Below are 25,585 nucleotides of genomic sequence, written 5' to 3' on the forward strand. Positions count from 1 at the left end.
GGTTCATTGGCCTTTTGCATATACTGTGATATCTGTACGTATCACAGTTCCAAGTGTAAAGGTCATCCTCAGGATATTCAGAGAGGATGTTCTACAGTGAGCTAAGTGAAGTCGTGTGTCAAAGGTGCAGGACAAAGAGAAGACAAGAGATGGTGGGAAAACTAGGCACAACAATCCAAACCACATTCTACTGCAGAATCATTAAAATCTATTTGTTGTCATAACAAATAGAAGAAAAATTGAGCATTTTAAAAATTCTTAAGCATTTACCCAAAAAGGCTGGTCACAAAAGCTCTTTTAAATATCAGGCTTGATGCCCTCATATACACTATAAATATATTATGATTTCATATCACTATAACTTGCTGGGGTTCCCTTTAAGAATTCTAGGAAATGTAAAATGGTGAGATGTTGGATAGGCAGGGATCACTTACAGAACTAAAATTCCCAGGGTTCCTGGGGAAAAAGAGAGAAGAGATTACTATTAAACCATTTGGGGTGAATGTACCCTACGTCAATGTTTCATACAGTGTTCCATACACTATGTCAGTGTTCTATACACAATGTTTCATACATTCTTTAACTCATAGAAGCATAACATTTTAGAGTAGGGACTTTGGAGTTCTTCCTGTCCAACCCGCTGCTGAGTGCAGGAAACTGCTACAGGGTCGCTAACAGAGATAACATTCTACTCTCTGTTTGATAACCTCTACAGCAGAGATATAGGGCCAGTTCGTACAATGCATCCAAACTGTCTCCACCCACATTCAGAACAGGACATAAGCACACACATCCCACTTTGTTTCTGGTTCACTGGCCTGAAGACCCATAATTGGGGGGTGGGGGTTTTCATCTGAAACACCCTTCAGTATCACATAATTTAAATACTAATGCAAGCAGTTTTTAAAAGAAAAGAAAAGAAAAATGCTCAATTTTTCTTCTATTTGTTTTTATAACAAATAGATTGCAATGGTTCTGCAGTAGAATGTGGTTTGAATTGTTGTGCCTAGTTAAATCAGGCGTGAGGGTCAGTTTGCATGAAGTGCTCTCCCACACAGTTGTGAATCTGTGGGACAGCATGCTGAGAGGCTGGCAGGACATATATACTCACATCCTTTATTGCGTGCGGGCGGAATTGATTTGGAGTTATCGTTTGACCCGAGCTGTGGTTTCTTTTAGGAGAGGAGTTTCTCAATATGGTATGTATGGGAAGGAGAGCACAGCACAAAGGCAATTGTGCTGAGGGAGAGCATGTGGTCTTCCCCCTTTCTTCTCTGGCTACTAGCCCAAGAACTAAATAAACCCTGCCCTGTCATGTTTTTGCTTGCTTGCTTGCAACCCTCTTTGCAGTTCTCCTTTCATATAGGGGGTGGAGAAGACGTTGCCTATTCATTGCATTGCTAAGTGTGAACATTTAGCAGCTAATAAGAACAAAGGCATTTATTGATTTTTAAAAATGTCAGGAATGATATATTTTAATGTTGGGACAGAATATAAAGACGCTGGCTTGCATCCTAACTAATGAGACATCTTCCCTTCAAGCAGCTGCAGGGATGCAGTGAGAGTCTGCACACTGCTCTGTTGCATTCTGACTTATAAGCATCTCCGTGCAAGATAGCTACTATTTCAGGGTGCTCTCCCACACTCCAGAAATGCTCTGCGGAAGTGCAAACATGTGCTTTAAGGCAGGGCCATGTTTCCACTTCCATAGAGCATTTCCGGAGCACAAGATATTGTGCTCAAAATATTAGCTCAAATTTTTTGGTCAAAGACCGTAAATAAAGTATGTATGTATTAGCTCAAAATATCATTATCATTCTTACACAAAATATCATTATCATTCTTACACAATTGTACTCATAATTCACAGTGCAATGGAGCTGTGTGCAGGTTCTCAATGCATCCCTGCAGATGTTTGAAGCATGGATGCTTCATTAGGATGCCAGATATCCAAAGATAGAAAAAGTTGAACTTATCCTGGTTAGGAAGAATATCAACAGTAAAAATGAATATTCTTCCGAGGATTATTTTTTTATTTCAAATGATACCAATAAGAATTGAAGAAAAAAACATTAAATGAATGGCAAAGACAAATAAGTACTTTTATTTGGTTAGATAAGTGACCAAGGATTAAACTTAAGATTTTGCAAGATGTAAAAGAACAGAGGACTAGCTGAACCAAACTTGAAGTTATATTATCAAGCTAGTTGTTTGACCTGGATTATGGATTGGATTTTAGCACCATATGGTTAGACTGCATCGATAGAAGGAACAGGCCTCTCACAGGGCTTACATAAATATTTATGGACTGACACAAAAGGAAGAGTTATGAACTTAGGAGCTCATTCCATTAGAAATAGTCTACTGAAGTTTTGGGACAAATACAAAAAAAAAAGAAAGAAAGAAAGAAAAGGATTAGTCCAGATTTATCTCCTCTGGCTTCAATATCAAACATACATTTTCATTAAATATTCCAGAAATATTGAGCAATGGAGAGAAAATGCATATACTCTGCAAAATCTAACTGTTAATAAAATGAAAATGAAATCATTTTCAGAGTGGCCAGAACCCACTTTGTGGTTTCAATATTTGCAATTGAGTAGTATAGTCCAGAAATAAATAAAAACAAGTTTAGAGATTTGACTGAATTTGAAAAAATAACAACACAAAATACAGAGCATTTATTAGGTCTTATATAAGTTATTACTGAAATATGACTCTGACTCCGAACAAGTTAAAGACAGAATGATTAAATGGATGTAAAATTTAAATGGAACTATTGATCTGCAGCAATGGGTGTATCAATGGAAGATAAATATTAAATTTACTCTGAATAGCACATTAAGAGAAAATTGGTATAAGATGTATTATCATTGGTATGTTACTCCAGTGATGATTGTAAAGATGGATAAGGCGTATTCAGGACTTTGTTGGAAATGTAAAAATCAAATTGGAACATTTTATCATATCTAGTGGCACTGTTGTAAAGCCCAACATTTCTGGAAAGGGATTCACCTCAGGATGCAACAAATCCTGAATTATAAATTCCCTTTTTACTAATCATTTTTATGTTAAGTATCACTAAACCTTATATACCTGTAAAAATATACTGAATTGACTTTGTATATGATAACTGCAGCCAGAATACTTTATGCTTCTTATTGGAAAACACATTTAATTCCTTCTCTAGAGGAATGACAAGTCAAATTATGGGATTATGCATCCATGTCCAAGCTAACTTCATATATAAAAAATAAGTCCAATGACCGTTTTAATATGGCAACCATTTATGCATTATAATACTGTACATGGTTTGTTACCGCATCCTAAATTTGGTTTTTTTCTTCAATAAGGTCTTGAACTTCTTATATTGGTTACTAATATTACTTGAGTTAATTATTATTTGATGGGATGTCGTGATTTAAATTTCGTATGAGATGAAATCCAAGTGGATGTAAAAGCAAATAGTGAGATTCCCCCCCCCCTTGTTTTGTATTTGTTAATTCTATATATGTTATCTTCTTTTTCTTGTTAAATAAAGATTTTTTTAAAGGATGCCAGGCTCTGCACATGCACACACTATATTGACATCTATATATTTATACTCTCATTATTAAAACCATGAATTATGTTCCCAGCTACAGTGGCCACTGAAGTGCTGCAGCAAACCCCACTGCTTAAACTTCCTTCACCCCCTCACTCTACAAACACACCCTGTTTGTCTGCAGAGGGGGGGGGGGGAATTGGAGGCCAGGTCATGGTATAGGACATTTCCATATCCCTAAATGCGTAGGCTGAGAGAGGTAGAAAAGCAACATGGTAGAAAAGCAACAAGAATGTATAGGGATCATTAATTTATAAGGAAAGATAACATGCATCTGAAAACAAGGGAATACTAAAATGCTTTGGACTAAATTCATAAGAACTAGCAACAATACTGAACCAAATATAAAGCTACAGTCTGATCACGTTAAAAGAAAGCAGTAGATGCCTCTTTCTTCAGATTTTAAACGAAGAGGCTGTTCTCGCACGCAGCCTAATCCAGACTAGTGAAGCCCAGCCTGGGTGAGAACTGCCAGGATCAGGCCCAATCCTGGTGGGGCAGCGCCACCTAGCCCTGCTTTGACATCTAAGCTGGGTTAGGCTATGCTTGAGAACCACCAGGATCGGACCTAATCCTGGTGGGGAGCATGGCCTATCTCTGCTTTGAAACCCGGCTCTTAGCCAGGGCTCAGGGCTCAAGTGAGCCCTTAACCCAGTCTCCAGGATTGTGTGTTCACTGGGGATATGTTCAGTCCCAAAGGACACAGAGACAGGCACCTAGAGCACCCATCTTCTGGGGGAATCCCGCAGTGCATCACACATGTCATGCGGTGCATTGTGGGATCTCTGGAGGCTGAGACACATTGTCCTGGTCTCTGGAGCTCTGTGCCACGCCACACAGTGCAGATCATCTGGGAGCGCACTCCACACTCCCAGCAAGGTCAAGGGCTTGTCTGGGAGGAAAGTGAGTTTTACCAGCCTTCCCCTGCCCACCTGCCACCTCGTCCACCCAGTTGTATGAACTAAGACTCTATTACAACACACTGCAAGAGGGTAGAATGAAGAGCAAGAAATCAAACCATATCAGGATCAAAACCTAGGCTGGAAATAACATTCCGATTATTTTACCTGATCACCAAATGTCACTTGATGTCCAGACAATGTCCACAGGACCTTGGTTTTTCGCAAATCCTCCAACAAATGCTGACCAGGAATTATGTACATTTTACATAAATTCTCGGCAACTGCGGCCTTTGTGGAGACAACATGCAATATCAAAAACCAGAACTGTCCATACAATCTCTTAATAACAGCATTTATAATTCCAGAACACATAAAATTACTAATACACACGTTACCTTGTGGCGAAGCAGGGTGAAACAACAAAAGTTGCCACAAAAACAGGAGTCTTTGGGTCTTACTTCATGAGGCTGTTCACACGATGGAGGAAAACTGGGCTAAGGGAGCCCAGCCCGGTTTCGCTCCATTGTGAGAATCACCGGGTAAGCCCGGTGGTTCAATGGTGGCCAGCCCGCCAAAGTGACCCTCCCCTTAAGCGAAGTTAGTGGAGTAAGTGCTCCGCTAACCCCAGTTTTTTATTGTGAGTGCGGTGCACTCACGCAGGGCATACTGGGACTTCTGAGGGCTGGGTGGCCCCCGATCCCCACCGCCCCTACCAGTTCTGTGATGGAGCCGGTAGTCATGTGGCCGGCCAATCCAGCTGCCCACTTGTGTGTGGGGATCGCAGGCTTGGCCCGCCAACCCCTCCTGGCTCTACACACCAATCGGGTGTAAAGCCTCCATATCATATACAAATTTTACTTTTTTCTATTTTCTGGGGTTTTAGGGGGGCACTAGTGCTCAGTCCCAGCTCCTGTTTCATCCTGTTGTGATTGTCTTGCGGAAGTATTCTTCACGTTAAGAAACTCCCCACTCTTTTTGTTTAGGTGCTCCATACCACTGAGTTCCATTAGCTGCATCCACCTGATCGTCAGTGAAGTGCCCTCAGAGTCTGCAAACATTCAGTGCCATTGAGTTACATTGGGGCAGTTTGCAGAGGGGTTGGCCTTGGCCCCCTTAGGATTTTCCCCTCCAGATTTGTGTGAAAATGATGCATCTGAAGGTTACCCCAAGTCTTCTGGTATCTTCGTCCCACCCGCAGGTGCTCTGGTTATGTGTCCATAAGGATCATAACATTTCCAGCTCTTTTAGATATAGATATATTACTTAACATATCAGGGCTAAACTCAATGTTACATTAAACATGTAGTTTCACTTTGCATGTTTGTTTTAATACTTCTCTCCAGACCGTTTTTTATTGCATAAATTAAAACACAGAAAAAGGGAATTACATCAAAGAACAGATGTTTTGTCTTATATACCTCAGCTTCAGTGTTCTATACCCCACTGTTTAAAATCCACACTTATATCCAAGACTCCCCCCAATCTAATTAAACACCTGGGTAATATGTAACAAACGGGGGAGGAGAGAGGAGCAGAAGGTTGATGACTCACAGCTATACCTGGTTATCGCTGACACCGAGGGGGAAAACAACAACTGGAAGAGGGAGGGTTTGACACAAAAATGTTTTTGAAATATTAAATCTGGGGACTGCTCCGCCTTCATCAAACTTCCCAAATACAAATTTCAAGAGTGGGGAATAATATTATTGTCTGAAAATTACCAAGAGATAATGAACACTTACATTAATGTCTAATCTGTCGTAGTGAAGATATGGCACAAAAACAGTAAAAGGTCCATATTTTTCCAGGAGTAGTGAGCAACCTAATTCTGTGAAAAGAACAAATAGATAGATAAGATAGACAGACAGACAGACAGACACACACCCCTTAAGTGGCACAGCAGAGAAATGGTTGACTAACAAGCAGAAGATTGCCGGTTCGAATCCCCGCTGGTACTATATCGGGCAGCAGAGATATAGGAAGATGCTGAAAGGCATCATCTCATACTGCGCGGGAAGAGGCTATGGTAAACCCCTCCTGTATTCTACCAAAGAAAACCACAGGGCTCTGTCAGAACCAGGAATCTTTCGAAACATGGGGAGATCTGACCATGGATCTCCTGTGTCTTGTCTAGTTTTACCCTAAGTCTCACTTTCATTCCCTACTTCTCTCAGTTGTAAAGGAATATTTGCATTCCTTTTTATCTATCTATCTATCTATCTATCTATCGTTGAATTTATATACCGCCTTTCATTAAAAACAACCCCAAGGTGGTTTACAAAAGTTTAAAAACATACAATAAAAATGACAATTAAAATATTAAGCTAAAAATATAAAACAAATCTAATTTAAAAACTATAAAATAGAAGCATAAAACATTCCTTTGTCAGACCAAGCATCTGATCTGACAAAGCACTACTTTGGGACAAAACCCTACCACTGGGCTCATTCGCAGTAATCAGACCTAAATCTTGGTACTTATAAGGCCAGTTCAGACAATACATCTGTGCTGGCTCACCTACCATGAAACTAAGCACTGCCCCCACAAAACCATGCTCTCACATGCTATGCAGTATTTAGATTGCATGGGGGGGGGGCACCTCCCATATGATTAGGAGAAGGGGAGAGCTGTGCCAGGAGGGTAAGTGAGGTATGCTTGTGCTCCTCCCCAGTTGCACAGTGGTCAGGCAAGCTCAGATGTATCATCTGAACTTCAGCAGCCCTCCAACCTCCTGGCCACATGCCTCTTTTCTTTCCCAAGGCAGCCACACTTGCTGAGTTTGGAGGGATCTTCTATAAATGAGGGAAGGGAAGATTTCTGTCTTTGAAGAAAATACTGCCACTGATTATGGACACATTCAGACACAACGTGGAATGCTGGTTGAACTGAGTGTTCCCATTTTGTTTTTTCATCCAAAGCACCTCTCAAATTCAACCAAGGTTCAGTTTGGCCCAACAAACCAACCTTTGCAACCAAGGTTTGTAGTTGGCTTGTTTGTTTTAACTGCACTTCAGTTCTCTATTTTATTGTCTCTGAACCCACTCTGGTGGTTTATTCTCAGCTTGTTGCAAGAGCTATGCCTCCGGTCTACAGAGATGCTGGCACAGAGCATCCAGCCAAGCAACACAACCTCTCTAGAAGCAGCTAAGTACTGCAACCACTCTAGGCAGCCAATGACTCTCCATGGTTTCTCCTCCACACATGCTCAGACACATTCAGGCAAAACATATCTAGTGACTACCACTACCATAACCCCTCCGCAACAGCCACTCTCATACAGCAACAGTCCCACATGTGTTGCATGCTGGGCAAAAATAGTGGGATCAAAAGGGCAACACAGGACTGAGTGGGGAGGGTGCAGGGAAGAGTAGAGGGGCTACTCGAGCTGAAAACAAGCCAAATACAACTATTACAAGATGCTCCAGGCTGTCCTCTTTGCATAGCTTTACCACAGCTATGTTCTGACCAGCTGAGAGCAGCCAAGTGCGGGGCAAAAAGAGCCAAACTGGCTCTTGTAGCTTTTCTACATCCATAGCAAGCTGGCGAGCAATGGTAAGGGAGGGGATGATGGGGGCAAAGCATAGCCAGGAGTCGGGCAGACTTGGAACTCTGGGATTGCATTCAGGAGGACTGGGCGAAGGCAGGGACAAAACAAACCATGTTGTTGTTTTTATTGTCTGCAGAGTGAACCTCTGCTTATTTTTAGAAGCCTGGTTAAATTCAAAGCTGGTTCTGTGTTGTGTCTGACACAGACCTATGTTTCAATTCTTCCATCAAAGATAGACTACCTTAGTCATCATGGTTGTCAAATAAGAGGAGCATAAGCAACTCTGATATAGGGGGTTTGTCATAATTTGGACCATTGTCATCCATACAATGGTCCTAAGTGAACCATCACTGCTCACATAACATATTTGGTGAAACAAACCTCAGATGACAAGAATATTTTAATTATGCTCTGGCATACAACAACCAACTCTTGACCCCAGATAGCTAATCAAATGCACTCTAAAGAACATTACCAAATATTCTTTTTGCGGCCCTCAGTTTCATGTTAAGATTTCCCCGCGAATTCAACCGAGAGATCTCATGCAGGACGGTTGTGTAGCAGCTCCGGCCATCTCCAATCTCTCCATCTTTGCAGACACAGCTGACCAATGAGAGAAGAATGAGAATTATTTTTGAAAAATGCTTGCTCAGTTACCAAGTCTGGTTGCAGTCAGCTGACACAGATTTGGTAGCTATTCCCACCTCTGACAGTGCCAGACATTCATATGAAATTTATGTATTTATTTGACATACTGCCATTCTGCCTTTCAGTCTTCTATTCTCAAGGAGGCTAACAACATCATTTAAAATAAAATAGCACACAACAATAAAAACAACAGATCCAAGAAAGCAGCAGTTTAAAAGAGTGATAAAATCAAGGTCTCTCTTGATTTTATCTCTCTCTTGAGACCTTTTTAGGTTTACTGACAGATGTGTGGGTTTGTAAATACTTTGATTCCAGATTCCCTAAATCTTTGGCACTCCAATATCAATGCATTGTGTTAAATCCCCATTGATACAATACAACCATTACGGTACAGTGCAGTGGCTAGACCGATGGGAAAACTACATTCTGGTTCCTCCTCAGTTATGGAGTTCCCTAGGTAGCAGGTACATAGGGATAATGGAGTGGGTGGGGGCAAATGTCCCTGGGCCATGGGACTCAGGGGGCCACCAAGGTGCCCACTCCAGTGCTCCACTTGTCCCCCTGCTCCATTGTATTAAATCCCCATTGATACAATACAACCATTACGGTACAGTGCGGTGGCTAGACCGATGGGGAAACTCCACACTACACTTCTTACGGCCCCCACTGCAGAGGCTGCTACCCCGTATTGGCCATGACCCTCCCCCCTTCAGCAACATGTTGATGCAAGGGGTGTGGTCAGCGCTAGGTGCCAACATGTGGCCTCTTGCCCTTTCCAGCCAGCAAGCACTTTGTTCTCCAGCTGGAGGCTTCCTTTTTCTCTTTTGCAAATGAGGGAGGAAAAGGAAGTAACAAGTTGGCCAAGGAAGGAAGCAAGCACTTTGCTGGCTGAGGACACCGAGGGGCTGCACATTTGTGTCCAGCACTGGCCACGCCCTCTGCATCAGTGTGCTGAGGTAGGAGGAAGGGGCGTGGCTGGCTTGTGTGCTCAGTGGCACTGGCCTCAGCAGCTTGTCCTAGAGCTGCCAGCTACCTTGCTACACCCCTGCTAGGCAGCCTTGGGAAAGTCAAGGAGATACCTTGAAGGAGATAGTTGGAGGAGGCACTGGTGGCTACAGAGGAAAAGGGAGATCACCAAAAGTCCCCACCCCCCACCCCCTGCACAACAGAAACCCCTAGAGTGGAGGGTGAATCTGGCTGTCGGCCACTGTAGTTTAATCTATTTCATGGGGTTGTTAAGAAGCTAATATGCCACTCTGATGGCTAGATTAGATCAAAATATTTTATGGACTTTACACACACACACACACACATACACACACACACACACACACACACACACACACACACACACACACACACACGCCTTAAGAAAACACCCTGTAAACTGTAAAGCAGTCACATTGGAGTGCTAAACTATAAAGCTCTAAATTGTAAAACAGTCACATAGAGGTAATAATATAATAGTGGCACTGATGGTGCTGGAAGAGGAGATGTTTAACCTTCTTCTTTCAAAGCTAAATTGTGCTCCCCTTGAAGTTACTATTAGCTCTGCAGAATTGGAGGAGGATACAACAGTTGCTGATCCTCAATAGGCAGCTCCCATGTCAAGTGTAGCTTGGTCTTGATCTCCTTAGAGGAAGAATGAGATAAAACTGTAACAGAGACAGATATATTCTAGCAAGAGGTTAAAAGATGCAGAAGCATTGGGATGAGGTACTGTAGGTCCCATTAGACCTATCATAGCAGCAGTATCAAGGAACCCAAATCCCTAAATCCAGGGGTCAGTTTACTTCCTTTGCCAATATTATGGGCAATCAATGTAGCTAGACAACAAGGATTTCCCTATATTTGATTCACAATGCCTTTCTGAGCAGCTTACCTGACAGTTCCATCAGCGTCAACTTCACAATGTGAAGAACTCTCACAACCGTGCATTCGACATTGGTGCTTACTAGGCGAGCACCCGCTTTGAGAAGGCGAGCCAACCATTCCCGATCTACAGAGGCACATTGACTAAAGAACCAAAAAGCAGATCATTGCGGGCGGGAGGTTGTGTCCACGTAACAGCTTTCAGGGAGCATCTGCACAAGGTTCCTTCAATGCATTTCATACTTGCTGTTCATTTTATTCAACCAATATTATGCAATATTATGTCAGCTGGTAGATGCTCCTAGGCAATGATGTTATGGTCACATGTTGGTGGGTAGTGCTGCTATTGAATGATTTTGAGCACCACAATATCTAAGGCTACAGCCCTAAACATATCAATTAGGAATTAAACCCCACTGAACACAGTGGGACTTCATTCCAAATAAACATATTTAGGATTACAATGGCCAGCTATTGTTTTCAAACAAGTGTTTATAACACTTGCAGACAAATGCCTGGGAAAATATCTTAAGAAATTATAATAATGGGGTTTATGTAGGATGGCTGTAGTCTCCTGAAGAAGAGCACTGTTAGATGCTCTTCCTTAGATCTCTCTCATTTCAATCCTTCCATATTCTGTACATTTTCTTTATCCCTGCTTTGATACTGGTTTTTGCTACCTGACAAAAAGGGGTTTATGAAAGCAATAAGCATGTATATATGTCTAGACATGCAAGACAGGGCAAGCTGAGTGCACTTTGTCCAAATAGTAATCACATTGATGGTTAGCCAGCCCTTTGTTGATAAACATGCCCAACCCAAACTCAACCATTGCCAGAGACAGCAGGACAACAACTCCCCACCCAAAAAACCCAACCCAAGCCCAGACCTTTCCCCTTCCACTTCCCCCACCAAATCCCCAATGCTTCCCTTCTCTCCAGCACACGTAAGGAGGAGGTTCCTACCCATTCATCTCCCTCCAATTAATCTCCTCCTTACCCAGTATGGAGGCGGCAGCAACTGCTACCGCCACTCAGAGCTCATACTCATCCCCATCACCAGCAGCTTCCAATTTCCTCACTCTCCCTGCCTGCAGGGAATGGGCAATGGAGCATCGAGAAAGATTAGTCCATGGAAAGTGAAAAGATTAGAAGCCATTGGCCAGGAAGTCCAGAATGAGCCCGAATGGCAGCAGTGATCTAGTCAGGCTCCAGTTCGCCACCTGATGAGATCACTAAAGGAACAGCCCTGTTGGTAAGTGTTTCAAGTTTAAAACTGTTCCTGCAACAGAACATTTTATTCCTCCCTTTTCCAGGAAGGGCCCTTTACAAGCACTTTTAAACGGGTTACTTATTTTAAGTAGTAAAAATCATGTCGTACTTTTCAGAAACATATAAGGTTGAGTCCACTATTCCCTGTAAAAGGGACTTCCAGGTGATGTTGACTACAACTCTCATAACCATTAGCCAAAGGCCACTGCAGCTGGGGATGCCAGGAGCTGTAGTCAATAATGTCTGGGAGTCTCTGTTACAGGGAACACTGGTGAGCCTATGAAGTGCAGATTTGGTCAATATATCCGATTGTCTGCTCTAAAACATGAACATTATAAGCAAAGTGCTCTGTAGTTCACTGGCTTACCTTTCCTGGAGTTAAGAATCTACAGATCGTAGAATTTTCAGGGCAGCCTCCATTATTTTCGAGACAAGCATTGATGGGTTGGCAAGTTCTTCCATTTCCATCATACCCCTCTTTGCAGGTACATTCATACTCAGTTAGCCCAACAGGATTGCAAACAGCAAATGAGGAGCATGGGGACGGACGGCAAGGATCCTGGGCTGGTAATAAAGCAAATAAGGAAGGTGAGATACATGTAGGCTAGTCCCATAGTTCCAGATAGGATTTAAAAGTTGTGCAGTAGGAACGATGCCCACCAATGGAAGAATAAAGGTAAAGGTAGAGTGTGCCGTCGAGTCGGTGTCGACTCCTGGAGATCACAGAGCCCTGTGGTTTTCTTTGGTAGAATACAGGAGGGGTTTACCATTGCAATCTCCTGCACAGTATGAGATGATGCCTTTCAGCATCTTTCCATATCGCTGCTGCCCAATATAGGTGTTTCCCATAGTCTAGGAAACATACCAGCAGGGGTTTAAAATGGCAACCTCTGGCTTACTAATCATTGATAAATGCTAATGCAGTTCAGTGGCCAATTTATGATGGTAACTTCCCAAGCATCTGTAGCACCACACAAGAAGTGGGAAAAGGGTAACTCAGCCATTACCAAGTCATTACCAAGCTGAGCATGTGCTCTTGGCACTTTGGCCCATGTCACGCACAATGATCACCACCATCCTCTGAGGCTCAATGTCTGACACCGCCATGTTCTGCCTGGTCCAAGTCTCTGCATGTTGCTGCCCTTTGTGGCAGCTTGTTGCCACAAGCTGAGTTTTGCCACTGAGTTTTGAGCCTTTAGGCCGAAGGTCTCAGATTTGTAGCCCATGGGCCATAAAACACAGTTCCACAGTCTGGTTGTTGGTGGTTGTTGTTCAATTCTGGTTCACAAAACGTGCTGCAAAAATTATTTAACCAGGAATGCATATGTCTGGTCAATTATACTGTTTAAATGTCATTCATTCCTTCTACTTTAAGGACTACTTTATAGTGCCAACCCTCCCACCTACCAGGCCAGAATCCACTAATATTGCCCCTTTTTCCTGCTTCCCTTCATTTTGCCTCCTGACATCTCCCCTCTTCTCCCCCTCTGGGGCTCTCCCCAATGCAAATGCATGCCACACACAGACCATGCATGCCACTCACCTCCCAATAGCTTCCAAGAAACTGAGCAAATCTACAGGTTGGAATCTGGAGACCTTAATTGTACTGAGCTAAAGTATATGATGCATTTAGTGCTGGAAATTGCAATGGCAGTTGGATTATTCCCTGCCAGAAAGTAAAGGGTTAATCTTAAATTGGGCCTGAAGATGGTGGGATTCATATGTAAATGGGATCTCTGTATACCAGCTTTGTGGCATGCAGGCACACATACTCACAGGCACAGACTTCTCTCTCCATCTAAAACAGACATGTAACCTAGCTAAGTTTTTTCTTATTTTAAGTAATGTTGCTTATCGTTATGAACTATGATTTTGAGTGGTTTCTTCAGAACCCAATTCTACTGACACTTAGCAATTTGAAATGCACAATAGAAATGATCAGATAAATATATCTATCAGATAGATAGATAGATAGATAGATAGATAAGTGCTAACCATTCTGGAGAATATAATTATCCATATCCTTAAGAGTACAACTTAAGGGATGTTTCTGCACCAGAAACTGCCTTTATTATCTGGATGGATAACCTACACCAAGAGAGAGGAAGTGTGGCCTCATTTATTATCTTGCACCCCTCCGTGCCTGTCAGTACTATTCTTTGGGGTCACTTAGTGGGACAAGCACCACATTATCACCACATTATGGTGGTTCTGCTCCTACTTGACCCAGAGGTGGTGCCGAGGGACTGCCACTTTGCCCTGTGCAACTTATCCTGTCATAAATCTTGTCTTTCATGCTTTTCAGTATCTTCATGGAATTACTGGAAGAGGTTGTCCAGATATATGAGGATACCCAACTCTACTTTTCCTTTTCAACAGAACCAGGTGAGGCTGTGGAAGTTCTAAAGAGGTTCTTGCAGTCTGTGATGGACTGGCAGAAATGGAAGCTCAGTCCAGACAAGAGTGAAATATTAATGGTGCAAGACTTAATGGTGCTGGGATTTGGTGGCTCTCTTACTCTAGATCAGGGCTGCTCAACTTTGGCCCTCCTCCAGATGTTGGCCTGGTTGATTGATTGATTGATTGATTGATTAAGTCCCATCAAGTCGGTGTTGACTCTTAGCGACCACATAAATAGATTCTCTCCAGGATGATCTGTCTTCAACTTGGTCTTTAAGGTCTCTCAGTGGTACATCCATTGCTATCGTAATCGAGTCCATCCACCTTGCTGCTGGTTGTCCTCTTCTGTTCCCTTCAACTTTCCCCAGCATTATGGACTTCTCAAGGGAGCTGGGTTTTCGCAGAATGTGTCCCAAGTATGATAGTTTGAGCCTGGTCATTTGTGCCTCGAGTGAAAATTCTGGATTCTTTTGTTCTATGATCCATTTATTTTGTTTTCCTGGCTGTCCATGGTATCCTCAGAAGTCTTCTCCAGCACCAAAGTACAAAAGTGTAAATACTTTTTAAATCTTGGTTCTTCAAAGTCCAGCTTTCACATCCATAGAGTGTCATGGGAGAAACCATTGTCCGAACGATTCTATGTTTGTAGGTGTAGACACGTCATGGCATCTAAACATCCTTTCCAAAGCCTTCATTACTACCCTACCAAGTGCCAGTCTGCGACGTATTTCTTGACTGCTGAATCCTTTACTGTTGATAGTCAATCCTAAAAGACAGAAGCTATCCACCACTTCAGTGTCTTCATTATCAATTCTGAGGCTGGTTGCTGTGACCATTGTCATTAGTTTAGTCTTCTTTACATTTAGTCATAGTCCCATTTTTTTCACTGTGCTCCTTGACTTGCATTACTAGAGTTTGCAGGTCATCTGCATTCCCAGCTATCAGAGTGGTGTCATTAGCATAGCACAAGTTATCGATGTTTCTTCCTCCAACTTTAATACCATGCTCATCTTCTTCCAATCCAGCTTCTCTCAGTATATGAACAGTATATAAGTTGACTAAATGAGAAAGTATGCAGCCTTGACTTACTTCTTTGCCAATCTGGAACCAGTCTGTTTTACCATGTTCCATCTGGACTGTTGCTTTATGTCCTGTGTATAGTTGCTCATGAGAACAATGAGATGTTCTGCGACACCCATTTTCCTAAGGATATTCCACAACTTGACATGGTTGACACAATCGAAGGCTTTTCTATAGTTAATAAAGCACATATTGACTTCTTTTTGGTTGGCTTTCTCAATTATCCAGTGTGCATCGTCAATGATGTCTCTTGTTCCTCAGCCTTTTCTGAAACCAGCTTGAACATCCGGTATTTCCCTTTCCACGTAGGGCTCTAATCTGCATTGGATGATCCTATTATTTTGCTAGCATGTGAAATTAAGGCTATTGTGCGATGGTTTGCACAATCTGTTATGTCTCCTTTCTTTGTATGGGTATGTACACTGACCTCTTCAATCTGTTGGCCACTGTGTCATTCTCCAAATTAGCTGGCATAGTTTGGTTAGAGCCGTGACAATTCTTCTTCTGTTGCCTGTCATACTTCTGTAGCTATTCCATCAATTCCTGTAGCCTTCTGACTTGGTAATGACCGAAGTGCTGATCTAACTTCATCTTCCTGTACTAAAGGTTCTTGCAAGTAGGGAATATCTTCTAGAGTATCTTGGATGTTGATGTCCCTGCTGTACAGATTTTCAGTATACTCCTTCCATCTCTGTTTGATCTTCTCTGAATCAGTCATGGCAATTATATTTAGTAGGGGGAGAGCAACTGGCCCGATCCAACACCAGCACAGCATACCTCTAGTGGCTGTTGCTGGTGTCTACCTTATGTTTCTTTTTAGATTGTGAGTCCTTTGTGGGCGGGGGGCCAGCTTATTTATGTATTATTTATTTTTCTATGTAAACTGTTTTGAGAATTTTGTTGAAGAATGGTATATAAATATTCATCGTCGTCGTAGTAGTAGTAGTTACTATCTGTCCTTTGGCATCCCTTAACATACCAATTCGAGGTTGGAACCTCCTTCTGAGTTCAGACCCAGGAAATCCCAACTTCAAATCTCACCTTTGCCAGGAATTCAGTTTTAGGCAACTAAGGAACAAACTACACATGCATGGATACACATACACATGCTCTAGAGGCATGCTTCCAACTCTTTTTTTTGGGGGGGGGGGGGCAAAATAGCAACATGGGAGGTGACCTGATTTGAATCAGAGCAAATGGAGAGGGGAGACCCACTCTTTCCTTGTGAGCCATTTTCCCGACAAAAATCACATCCTCACACACAAAGCAGCTATTTGCCCACAAAACAATTTTTCTGGAACAATTTGCCTCTAAAACGAGGGATTTTTACAGGAAAATGGAACACAGGAAAAGAGTGAACCTCCTCTCCACTGCATGCCCTTGATTCCAAGTATGGTCACTTTCCCCCTCAAAGCTCTTTTTGACAAACAGGAGGCTGTTCCAGTTGGAAGCAAACCTCTAAAGCACGCGTTTGCATGCATCTGAAGTTTGTCCTCCAATGTTTCTTCGCCTCTCATCTGCAATATGGGCATAAGAATACTGACCTATTTTACAGAGCTGATGTAAGGGTCATGATGTGTAATTCCTCTCACCTTGACAGGTGTTCCCAATTTTCTTGTAGCCCGGTAAACATTCACACCTTGCCTGCTGGTTCTTCATCACACAATGGGAGTTGGTGTCACAGACTACACCCCCACAGTGGGAAAGTTCTGCAATCATAAAACAAAAAGATTTTAAATGGAAAAGCCAGGAAAAATACAAGTGACTTTTCTCGGGGACAGAGGCTCAACAACTGAGTCAAATAGAGGTAACCAGAAATGACATTCTAAAGTGTCTTGAAAAATTGGCAGGGCCAGATGGCATCCACCCAAGTGTTTTTAAAGAACGCAAGTGTGAAATTGCTGATCTCTGAGCAAAAATAAGTAAGTTGTCCCTACAATCAGGCTCTGTACCAGAGGACTGGAAAATAGTCAATGTAACATAGATTATCAAAAAGGGGTCTGGGAGGGGGATCTGGGAAATTACAGGTCACCTGCGCTGGGCAAATTGATGGAAAGAATTCTCAAAGATAAAATTGTTAAGCGTATAGAAGAACAGGCCCTGCTGAAGGAGAACCAGCATGGCTTCTGATGCCATTGTCATCGATCCTTTAGGAAACAGTGCGATCAAATTCAGCATACATGTGGGGAGAGAATCACCAAGGAAGTCTAACACAGGCACTTTGAATTCCAGAAGAGGAATCTTCTCCAAAATGAGGAGTATGGTGAAAAGAAAGCTGAAAGGGAAAATCAGGAGAGACACTTTGATCCAGAATGCATGGAGTTTACTCAAAACCACAATATTAGAAGCCCAATTAGACTGTATACCCAAAAGGAGGAAAGGTACCACTAAGTCCAGGAGAATGCCAGCATGGCTAACAGGTAACGTCAGGGAAGCCATAAAAGGGAAGAAGACTTCCTTCCTTGGAAAATTGGAAGGCCTGTCCAAATGAAGAGAACAGAAAAGAACACAAACTATGGCAAAAGAAATGCAAGGTGACAATAAGGGAGGTGAAAAGCGAGTTTAACATTTAGCTAAAAGCATCAAGGGGAATAACAAAAACTTCTTTAAATACATCAGATGCAGGAAACCTGCCAGGGAAGTGGTTGGACCTTTAGACAATGAGGGAGTGAAAGGGATTATTAAGGAGGATATGTAGGTTGCTGAGAAGCTAAATAAGTTCTTTGCATCTGTCTTCACAGCAGAGGATACTGAGCATATACCTGTTCCTGAACCAGGCTTTTCGAGGATGGAGGCTAAAGAACTGAGACAGATAGAAATGACAAGAGATGATGTTCTAAACTGTCCGGAGGGGGGGGGGGAAACTAGCAAATCGCCAGGGCCGGATGGCATCCATCCTAGAGTCCTCAAAGAACTCAAATGTGACATTGCCGACCTCCTTGCTAAAATGTATGACTTATCCCTGCAATCAGGCTCTGTACCAGAGGACTGGAAAGTAGCAAATGTAAAACTGGTTTTCAAAAGGGGATCCTGGGGTGATCCGGGAAATTACAGGCCTGTTAGCTTAATGTCCATTCCAGGCAAATTGATGGACAGCATCCTCAAGGATAAAATTGTAAAGCATAGAAGAACAGGCCCTGCTGGGAGTGAACAAGCATGGCTTCTGCAAAGGGAAATCTTGCCTCACCAACCTTTTGGAGTTTTTTGAGAGTGTCAACAAGTGTGTGGATCAAGGTGATCCAGTTGACATAGTATACCTGGACTTCCAAAAAGTTTTCGACAAAGTTCCTCATCAAGGACTCTGAGAACACTTAGCAGTCATGGGATAAGGGGACAAGTACATGTGTGGATTGCTGACCGGTTGAAAGACAGGAATCAGAGGGTAGGTATAAACAGAGAGTTTTTACAATGGAGGGAAGTAAGAAGTGGGGTCCCCCAGGGAACTGTACTGGGACCAGTGCTTTTTAATTTATTCATCAATGATCTAGAAGCAGGGGTAAGCAGCGAGGTGGCCAATTTTGCAGATGATAGCAAACGCTTTTGGGTAGTGAAATCCAAAACAGATTGTGAGGAGCTCCAAAAGGATCTCTTCAAACTGGGGGAGTGGGTGACAAAATGGCAAATGCGTTTCAGTGTTGTCAAGTGTAAAGTGATGCACATTGGGACAAAAGCCCCCTACTTCAAGTATACGTTAATGAGATCTGAGCTGTTGGTGACTGACCAGGAGAGGGATCTTGGGGTCGTGATGGACAGCTTGTTGAAAGTGTCAACTCAATGTGCGGCAGCTGTGAAAAAGGCCAGTTCCATGCTAGGGATCATTAGGAAGGGGATTGAAAATAAAACGGCTAATATTATAATGCCCTTATACAAACTATGGTGTGGTCACACCTGGAGTACTGCATACAATTCTGGTCATCACATCTTAAAAATGACATTGTAAAACTGGAAAAGGTGCAGAAGAAGGCAACCAAGATGATCAGGGGCCTAGAGCACCTTTCTTATGAGGCAAGGCTACATTACCTGGGGCTTTTTAGTTTAGAAAAAAGACGAGTACAGGGGAACATGATAGAGATGTATAAAATGATGCATGGAGTAGAGAGAATGGGCAGAGAGAAATTCTTCTCCCTCTCACATAACACTAGAACCAGGGGTCATCCCATGAAACTGATTGCCACAATATTTAGGACCAACAAACAGGAGTACTTTTTCACACAACGTATAATCAACGTGGAATTCTCTATCACCACAAGATGTGGTGAGATGAGATGGCCATGTGATGGCCAGATTTGCAGATTTAGGGTATTGAAATCCAATACAAATTGCAAGGAACTTCAAAAGAATTTCTCCAAACTTGGGGAGTGTGCTTCAATGTTAGCAAGTGTAAAGTGATGCATATTGAGGCAAAAAACACCAACCACATATATGCTGATGGGGTCTGAACTGTCGGTGACTGACCAGGAGAGAGTTCTTGGGGTCATGGTGGACAGCTCATTGAAAATGTTGGCTCAGTGTGCGGCAGTTGTGAAAAAGGCAAATTCCATGCTAGGGATCATTAGGAATGGGACTGAAAATAAAACTGCTAATATAATAATGTCCTTATACAAATCTGTGGTGCAGCCACTCCATACAGTTCTGGTCACTGTATCTTAAGAAGGACATTGTAGAACTGGGAAAGGTGCAGAAGAGGGCAACCAACATGTTCAGGGGTCTAGAGCACCTACCTTATGAGGAAAGGCTACAGCATCTGGAGCTTTTTAGTTTGGAAATGAGGCGATTACGCGGAGACATGATAGGAGTGGATAAAATTATGCATGGAGAAGAGAGAGTGGATAGAGAGAAATTTCTCTCTCTCACACACAATACTAGAACCAGGGGTCATCCCATGAAACTGAAGGCCAGGAAATGTAGGATCAACCAAAGGAAGTACATTTCCACACAGCATGAAATTAATCTATGGAATTCTCTGCCATGGGATGTGGTGATGGCCACTAGCTTGGAAGGCTTTAAAAGGGGCTTAGACAAATTCATGGAGGACAGGTCTATTGACAGGTCTGTAGTTGGGTGACTATAGGCCACCTCTAGCCTCAAAGGCAGGATGCCTCTGAGTACCAGTTGCAGGGGAGCAACAGCAAGAGAGAAGGCATGCCCTCAGCTCTTGCCTGTGGGCTTCTCAGCAGCATCTGGTGGAGTGGATGGGCCTTGGTCCAGTTGTTCTTATGAACTTAGTCTCCTCAAATACAGAAAACATTCACTTTCAGAAGAGGAAAAAGGCAAGGTGGGCGGTGGTGGGGAAGACTTTTTGAATGCAATTTTGCTATATGAAATGCTAATCACATCTAGTGAGCTATCACTGTCAGTAGTTTCTGCTTCTTCTGATCCATCATTTTAATTATCTTAATGACATACAAAAACTGATTTGCCTGGATTGAGATGAGCTACCCTATCTTTTAATATGTTCATTAATTTCTTGATCTGGTATATTTTCAAACATAGACCAATTTCTTTTTCATGCTGCAAAAGACAGAGGACAGAACACCTTTTCTTAAATATTTTATCCATAATTCAAAAAATATTTTATAATCCACTTTTGTTTCCATTTTTCCAATTGTTTTTCCAATTGTTTGGAACAAAAACAAAAAAGAAAAACCCTCTTCGGGGGGGAAATGAGGAAAAACTGTTTTCCCTCAAACCTTTCTAGGCCTTCACATCTCTCCTTGGAGGTAAGGGTGTGCACAAACTGTTTGCTGCTGAACAGGTTCGTCTTCATCACAGACTGAGCTGTTCACTGCTGAACACGTTCATCTCGATCACGGACTTGCAGGGGCAGTGAGAGAGGGAGAAAGGTTCTTACTTGGCTGACGTGGGTGCTGGTGCCGCTGCTTGATCCCCTAGAGTGGTCCCAAGCGCACCCAATGGCTTCTTAGGAAGCCGCCTGCATGGTGGCAGCGTGGTTCCGGCCTCCATGGAGGCCATTTTCATGCTGTCTGCACATCTATGGAGGCTGAAACCATGCTACTGCCATGCGGGTGGCCTCCTAAGAAGGCATCACGCATGCTTGGGGCTGTGCCAGGGCAGGAGAGCCGCAGTGCTGACAGCTGCACCAGCTGGGTAGGAACCTTACCACCTTTCTCCTCCTCCCCCCGCCTAGCTGCCCCTTAGCATTCCTAGGACCCCTAGTTCCCACCATTTTACTTGTAAAGAGGAATACTGATCAGATTCCCCTTTAGAAGTATTAGCTGCCCAAACTGCTGAATCGGTTTGATCAAACAGATCGGACTGGCCGGTCAGTTAGGGTTTGGCAGCACATGGTTCAACTTGAAGTCAATTCGAATTTGAGTTGGACCATGATATTTGGTTTGTGCACACCCCTACCTGGAAGTGAGCACCATTTTGCCAGTTTGAGTGGCAAACCTGCAGAAGTTAATATTTTCCCCAATGCCTTTCTGAGATTATGAGAAACATTGTGAAGGAAGTGAATACATCTTTAATGAGGCACTCATTTCCCAACAAGAGAACCAGACATAGAACTCTATTCAGGAGTACTACACAGCAGAGTTGCCACCAGAACCTAAGGGGTATACTCGTGGGTCAAATGGGCCGTAAGCCAGAATTTGGCTTTTTAAAAGCCAAATCTGGCCACCTAGCTACACAGGAACATAGGAAGCTCCCTTAATGTTACACCACAATTCAAGGAGATTGTGGGGGGGAAAACCCACAAATCTTTATTGCTTCACAACTCAGCAGATACTTTTAAAACCTGCTTGCTCTCAGGCCAACTCTAAAACTATTCTAGGTTTCTCCCCGTCCCTTCCCCCAGAGTTCCACAAGGCTTTCCTTTCTAAAGTGACAGTACTGCATCAACAATCAATACCAGCAAAGCCTTAACCATTCCTTTGAAAGGAATTTCAATTCCTTTTACATTAAACTGAGTCAGGCCTTTGGTCCCTCTAGCTCAGTATTGTCTATACTGACTGGCAGTGGCTCTCCAAGGTTTCAGGCAGGAGTCCCTCCCAGCACCTGGAGATGCCAGGGGGTGAACCTGGCATGAAGATGCTCCTCCACGAGCTATGGCCTCATCTAAGAGGAATATCTTACAGAGCTCATGCAGTCACTCATCCAAATGCAAACCAAGGTAAAGTCTGCTTAGCCAAGTGTGCAACTCATGCTCACTACCACAAGACTCGGTCTCCTTATCAATTAACCCTGATGAAGCATACATTTCATGAGGGATGGGGACATGGCTCGCTCAGTGCTAGAGCACATATTTTCCATGTAGAAGTTTCCCAGTTCAATCCCTGGCCTCTCCAGACATGGCAAGGAAAGATCCCTGCCCACACGGTAATCTGCTGCCACTGTAGAACTAGATGAGCCCATGGTCTGACTCAGTATAAAGCAACTTCATATGTTCAAACTGCATCAGCTTCTCCAGAAACATATGTCCTGGAAACAGCACATTTTGGGAATTGTACAAGAGGGGAAATGTAAGAAGCATTTACCTTGGTCACACTTTGGGCCAGTGAAATGAGCATAGCAGGTACAACTTCCATCACCCAAGACCCCACTGTTGCAAATCCCATGCTGACACTCACATACTATGAGAAAGAGAGAGAAAAACAATATACATCACAAGTGAAATTGGATTTGCCACAAGCTAGTGCCCTAGTATGCTATAATCTCCGCAAATCCCCCCACCTCCTTCATCACAATAACAGTAGCCAGAAAAGTGGGCGGGGTAACTATCTGACCAACCTGCACAGCAGTGTCGTTTAGGCTGGCAAATGATGTTTCTATTAATCAAAGGTGAGAGCTCAAGATGTTGTGTGAGATAATACTTGCATGTTGTGTACCAGAGGGCCCTCTCCAACATCATGTTCCAACATCTAAATAACCATTTTAAGGGCAGAACATGATGATTAATCTCTGGATAAGAATGGAAGAGAGCCACAGTAGCTCAGAACTGCATGAGTGCCTAATGAGGACAAGTGTTGTTTATGTCTAAATCTCTAAAAGAAATGTGTGGCAGTTTGGGTGTATGTGTGTGTGTGGTATATTTCCCCCCAGATCTGCTTACGTTTATAAGAGAATAATGAAGCTCAAGTTACCTAAATCACTCTTTCAAAATGAAAACACTGGCAATTCTCTGCTGACTCTAGAGAGCACAATTATTAACTGCCTTCATTTCAGGTAGTGGCAGCTAATCTCAAAAGTTCCAGCTTATTGAACACTTTCCCATCTAGTAAAAATCATACATGCATAATCTGATTTTCACAGCTATCCAGTTTGGAAAGACGACTCTATAAAAATATAGTGCAATCCTGACGTGTCCATATATCTCCTTGTCTCATTCCAGATCTCCTATAGTTGAGAACTGAACAGCAGCATTACATTATTTCATTAACTCAGATAAGATCCTTTTGAGAAGCTCACCATATTGACAATTAGGGCCAAAACGATTCGCATCCCGGCAATCTTGGCAAGCATAGCCAGCATAGTTCTCCTAAAGGGATCAAAAACAATTGTTTACAATGCCAGCTTTGTGTTCCTTGTAATGAAATCAGCCTTGTCACGCAACATGAGTATGGGTTTGACATTGACTGGTACTGGGTTGACCGCACAATACCAGAAACACTGAATGTGAGAATCCAGCCACACCTATCTTCAATAATCTGTTTGCCCCCTTATTAGTGCCAAAATTGTGGCATATATAAGTAGAGTTTGCTTTTTCAAATAAGGTGCCTATAATCAGTAGGCTTTTAAAAAGTCTATACAGTTGACAATCACTAGTGGTAGGGAATATTGATTTAAATCAAGGCAATTTAAACCACTAAGAGAAGAGACCAGTTTAGATTTAGATAAAGCTTTTTCATTTGCAAGCCAATTGTCACATACAGAAATACATGATTGCTCAATCCAACCATTAAAATACATTGATCCAGAACTAACAGGCTTAAGAGGAAGTAAATCTGAAACTTAAGGGGAAGGGGGACTTGTAGAAAGGAAAAAGGGTGGTGAAGAAATATTTAATTGGTTGAAGTTTGTTTTCAGTTGTAATGGCCTATGTCAGTTGCTCAATATTAACCACACAGTTCTAGTCCCAATTCAGTTTACACAGTTCTGGTTTTGTGGCAGTATGCTCAAATGAAGCAGGATACTTTCTCATGCCTGTCCATCAGCCAGCGCTGGGTTCCCAGCTTGGCCGGGAACAAGTCTCCCGGCTTTACAAGTTCCTGACCAGGCTGAGAACCCAGCGCTGGCTGATGGACAGGGAGAGGAGCTTTTATAAGCAGGGAAAGGAGCTCCCCTCCACCGCTGCAAACGTGGGGCTGGATATTATTTACTCGCAAATGGGCTGCGCGACCCCATTTGCAAACCCGGCCATGCCCCCTTCGCATCTGATGTCATATGCAGGGGGCGTGGCTAGGCCACCAGGTCAACCCTGGGCTTTGCAGCCTGGGTTCTTGGTGGTGGTGGTGGTGGAAATCCCGCGCAATGGTGACTCCAATGTTCAGGAAAGTGAAGGGGAAATGAAGGGGGAACAACTGCAGAATGAAGGGGGGAAGACTGAAAACTACCCCTCATCACACTCTGCTCACACAATTTTTACTCTGGATGCTATCTATTGTACATAATCTATGCTGTCATATTTGTAATGCTTGACCTTATAAGGCAGGTTTTCTTTATGGTTCATTTTTTACATAGAAAAGCAACCTTTAATTCCTGGGTTAAAGGTTGCTCCTGGGTCACATGATATACTGTGGAGGGCTGTGGATTTAGTTCTAAGAAATTATAAACATTGACTTTAACATGTTTGTATTACATTTTGGTTTCATGTTAAACTAGGCTTGAAAAAAACTTTATAACTGAATTTTTCAAAAATAAAAATAGTAAATGACACTAAATGTTTGGAATAAACTTTTATCATCCAACTTGAAGCAATTATTTTATAAAATGGCTAGAGTGTCCTAAGCTTCAAGCTTTGCCATGCTCTTGGATATATTGGATTGGATTGTTTTTATTGCATTTTATATCTGTTATTTTTATGATGTTGAGAACTGTCTTGAAATGGCATGTTTTCAATAAACAAACAAATAAATATGTGCAATGGAAAAAGGGAAATTTTGTCTGTGAACCTCGAATGAGAGGACACGCAGAGTTAAGAATGCTCAGTGTTTCCTTTGAAGCAGGCAGAAATAAAGAACTAGTGCTTTTCTAGAAGGAAGTGTTCCCATACAATGGATGATTCATACAGTCTATTTTGTG

General features: G+C 42.7%; 1 protein-coding gene across 1 annotated transcript in view; it reads right to left on the minus strand.

Annotated features, from left to right (window-relative positions):
* STAB1 (stabilin 1) overlaps window positions 1–25,585 on the minus strand; it is a 165,357-nt gene that overhangs the window by 119,635 nt on the left and 20,137 nt on the right. Inside the window, exons 5-12 of the mRNA XM_053300133.1 lie at window positions 23,753–23,822; window positions 22,822–22,917; window positions 16,918–17,034; window positions 12,213–12,409; window positions 10,585–10,718; window positions 8,530–8,657; window positions 6,249–6,334; window positions 4,672–4,794 (exon numbers count right to left, since the gene is read on the minus strand). Coding sequence (XP_053156108.1) covers window positions 4,672–4,794; window positions 6,249–6,334; window positions 8,530–8,657; window positions 10,585–10,718; window positions 12,213–12,409; window positions 16,918–17,034; window positions 22,822–22,917; window positions 23,753–23,822 — 951 coding nt within the window. The remainder of the gene's footprint in view (window positions 1–4,671; window positions 4,795–6,248; window positions 6,335–8,529; window positions 8,658–10,584; window positions 10,719–12,212; window positions 12,410–16,917; window positions 17,035–22,821; window positions 22,918–23,752; window positions 23,823–25,585) is intronic.

This window comes from Hemicordylus capensis, chromosome 2 (assembly GCF_027244095.1).
Source record: "Hemicordylus capensis ecotype Gifberg chromosome 2, rHemCap1.1.pri, whole genome shotgun sequence".
Taxonomy (NCBI): Eukaryota; Metazoa; Chordata; class Lepidosauria; order Squamata; family Cordylidae; genus Hemicordylus; species Hemicordylus capensis.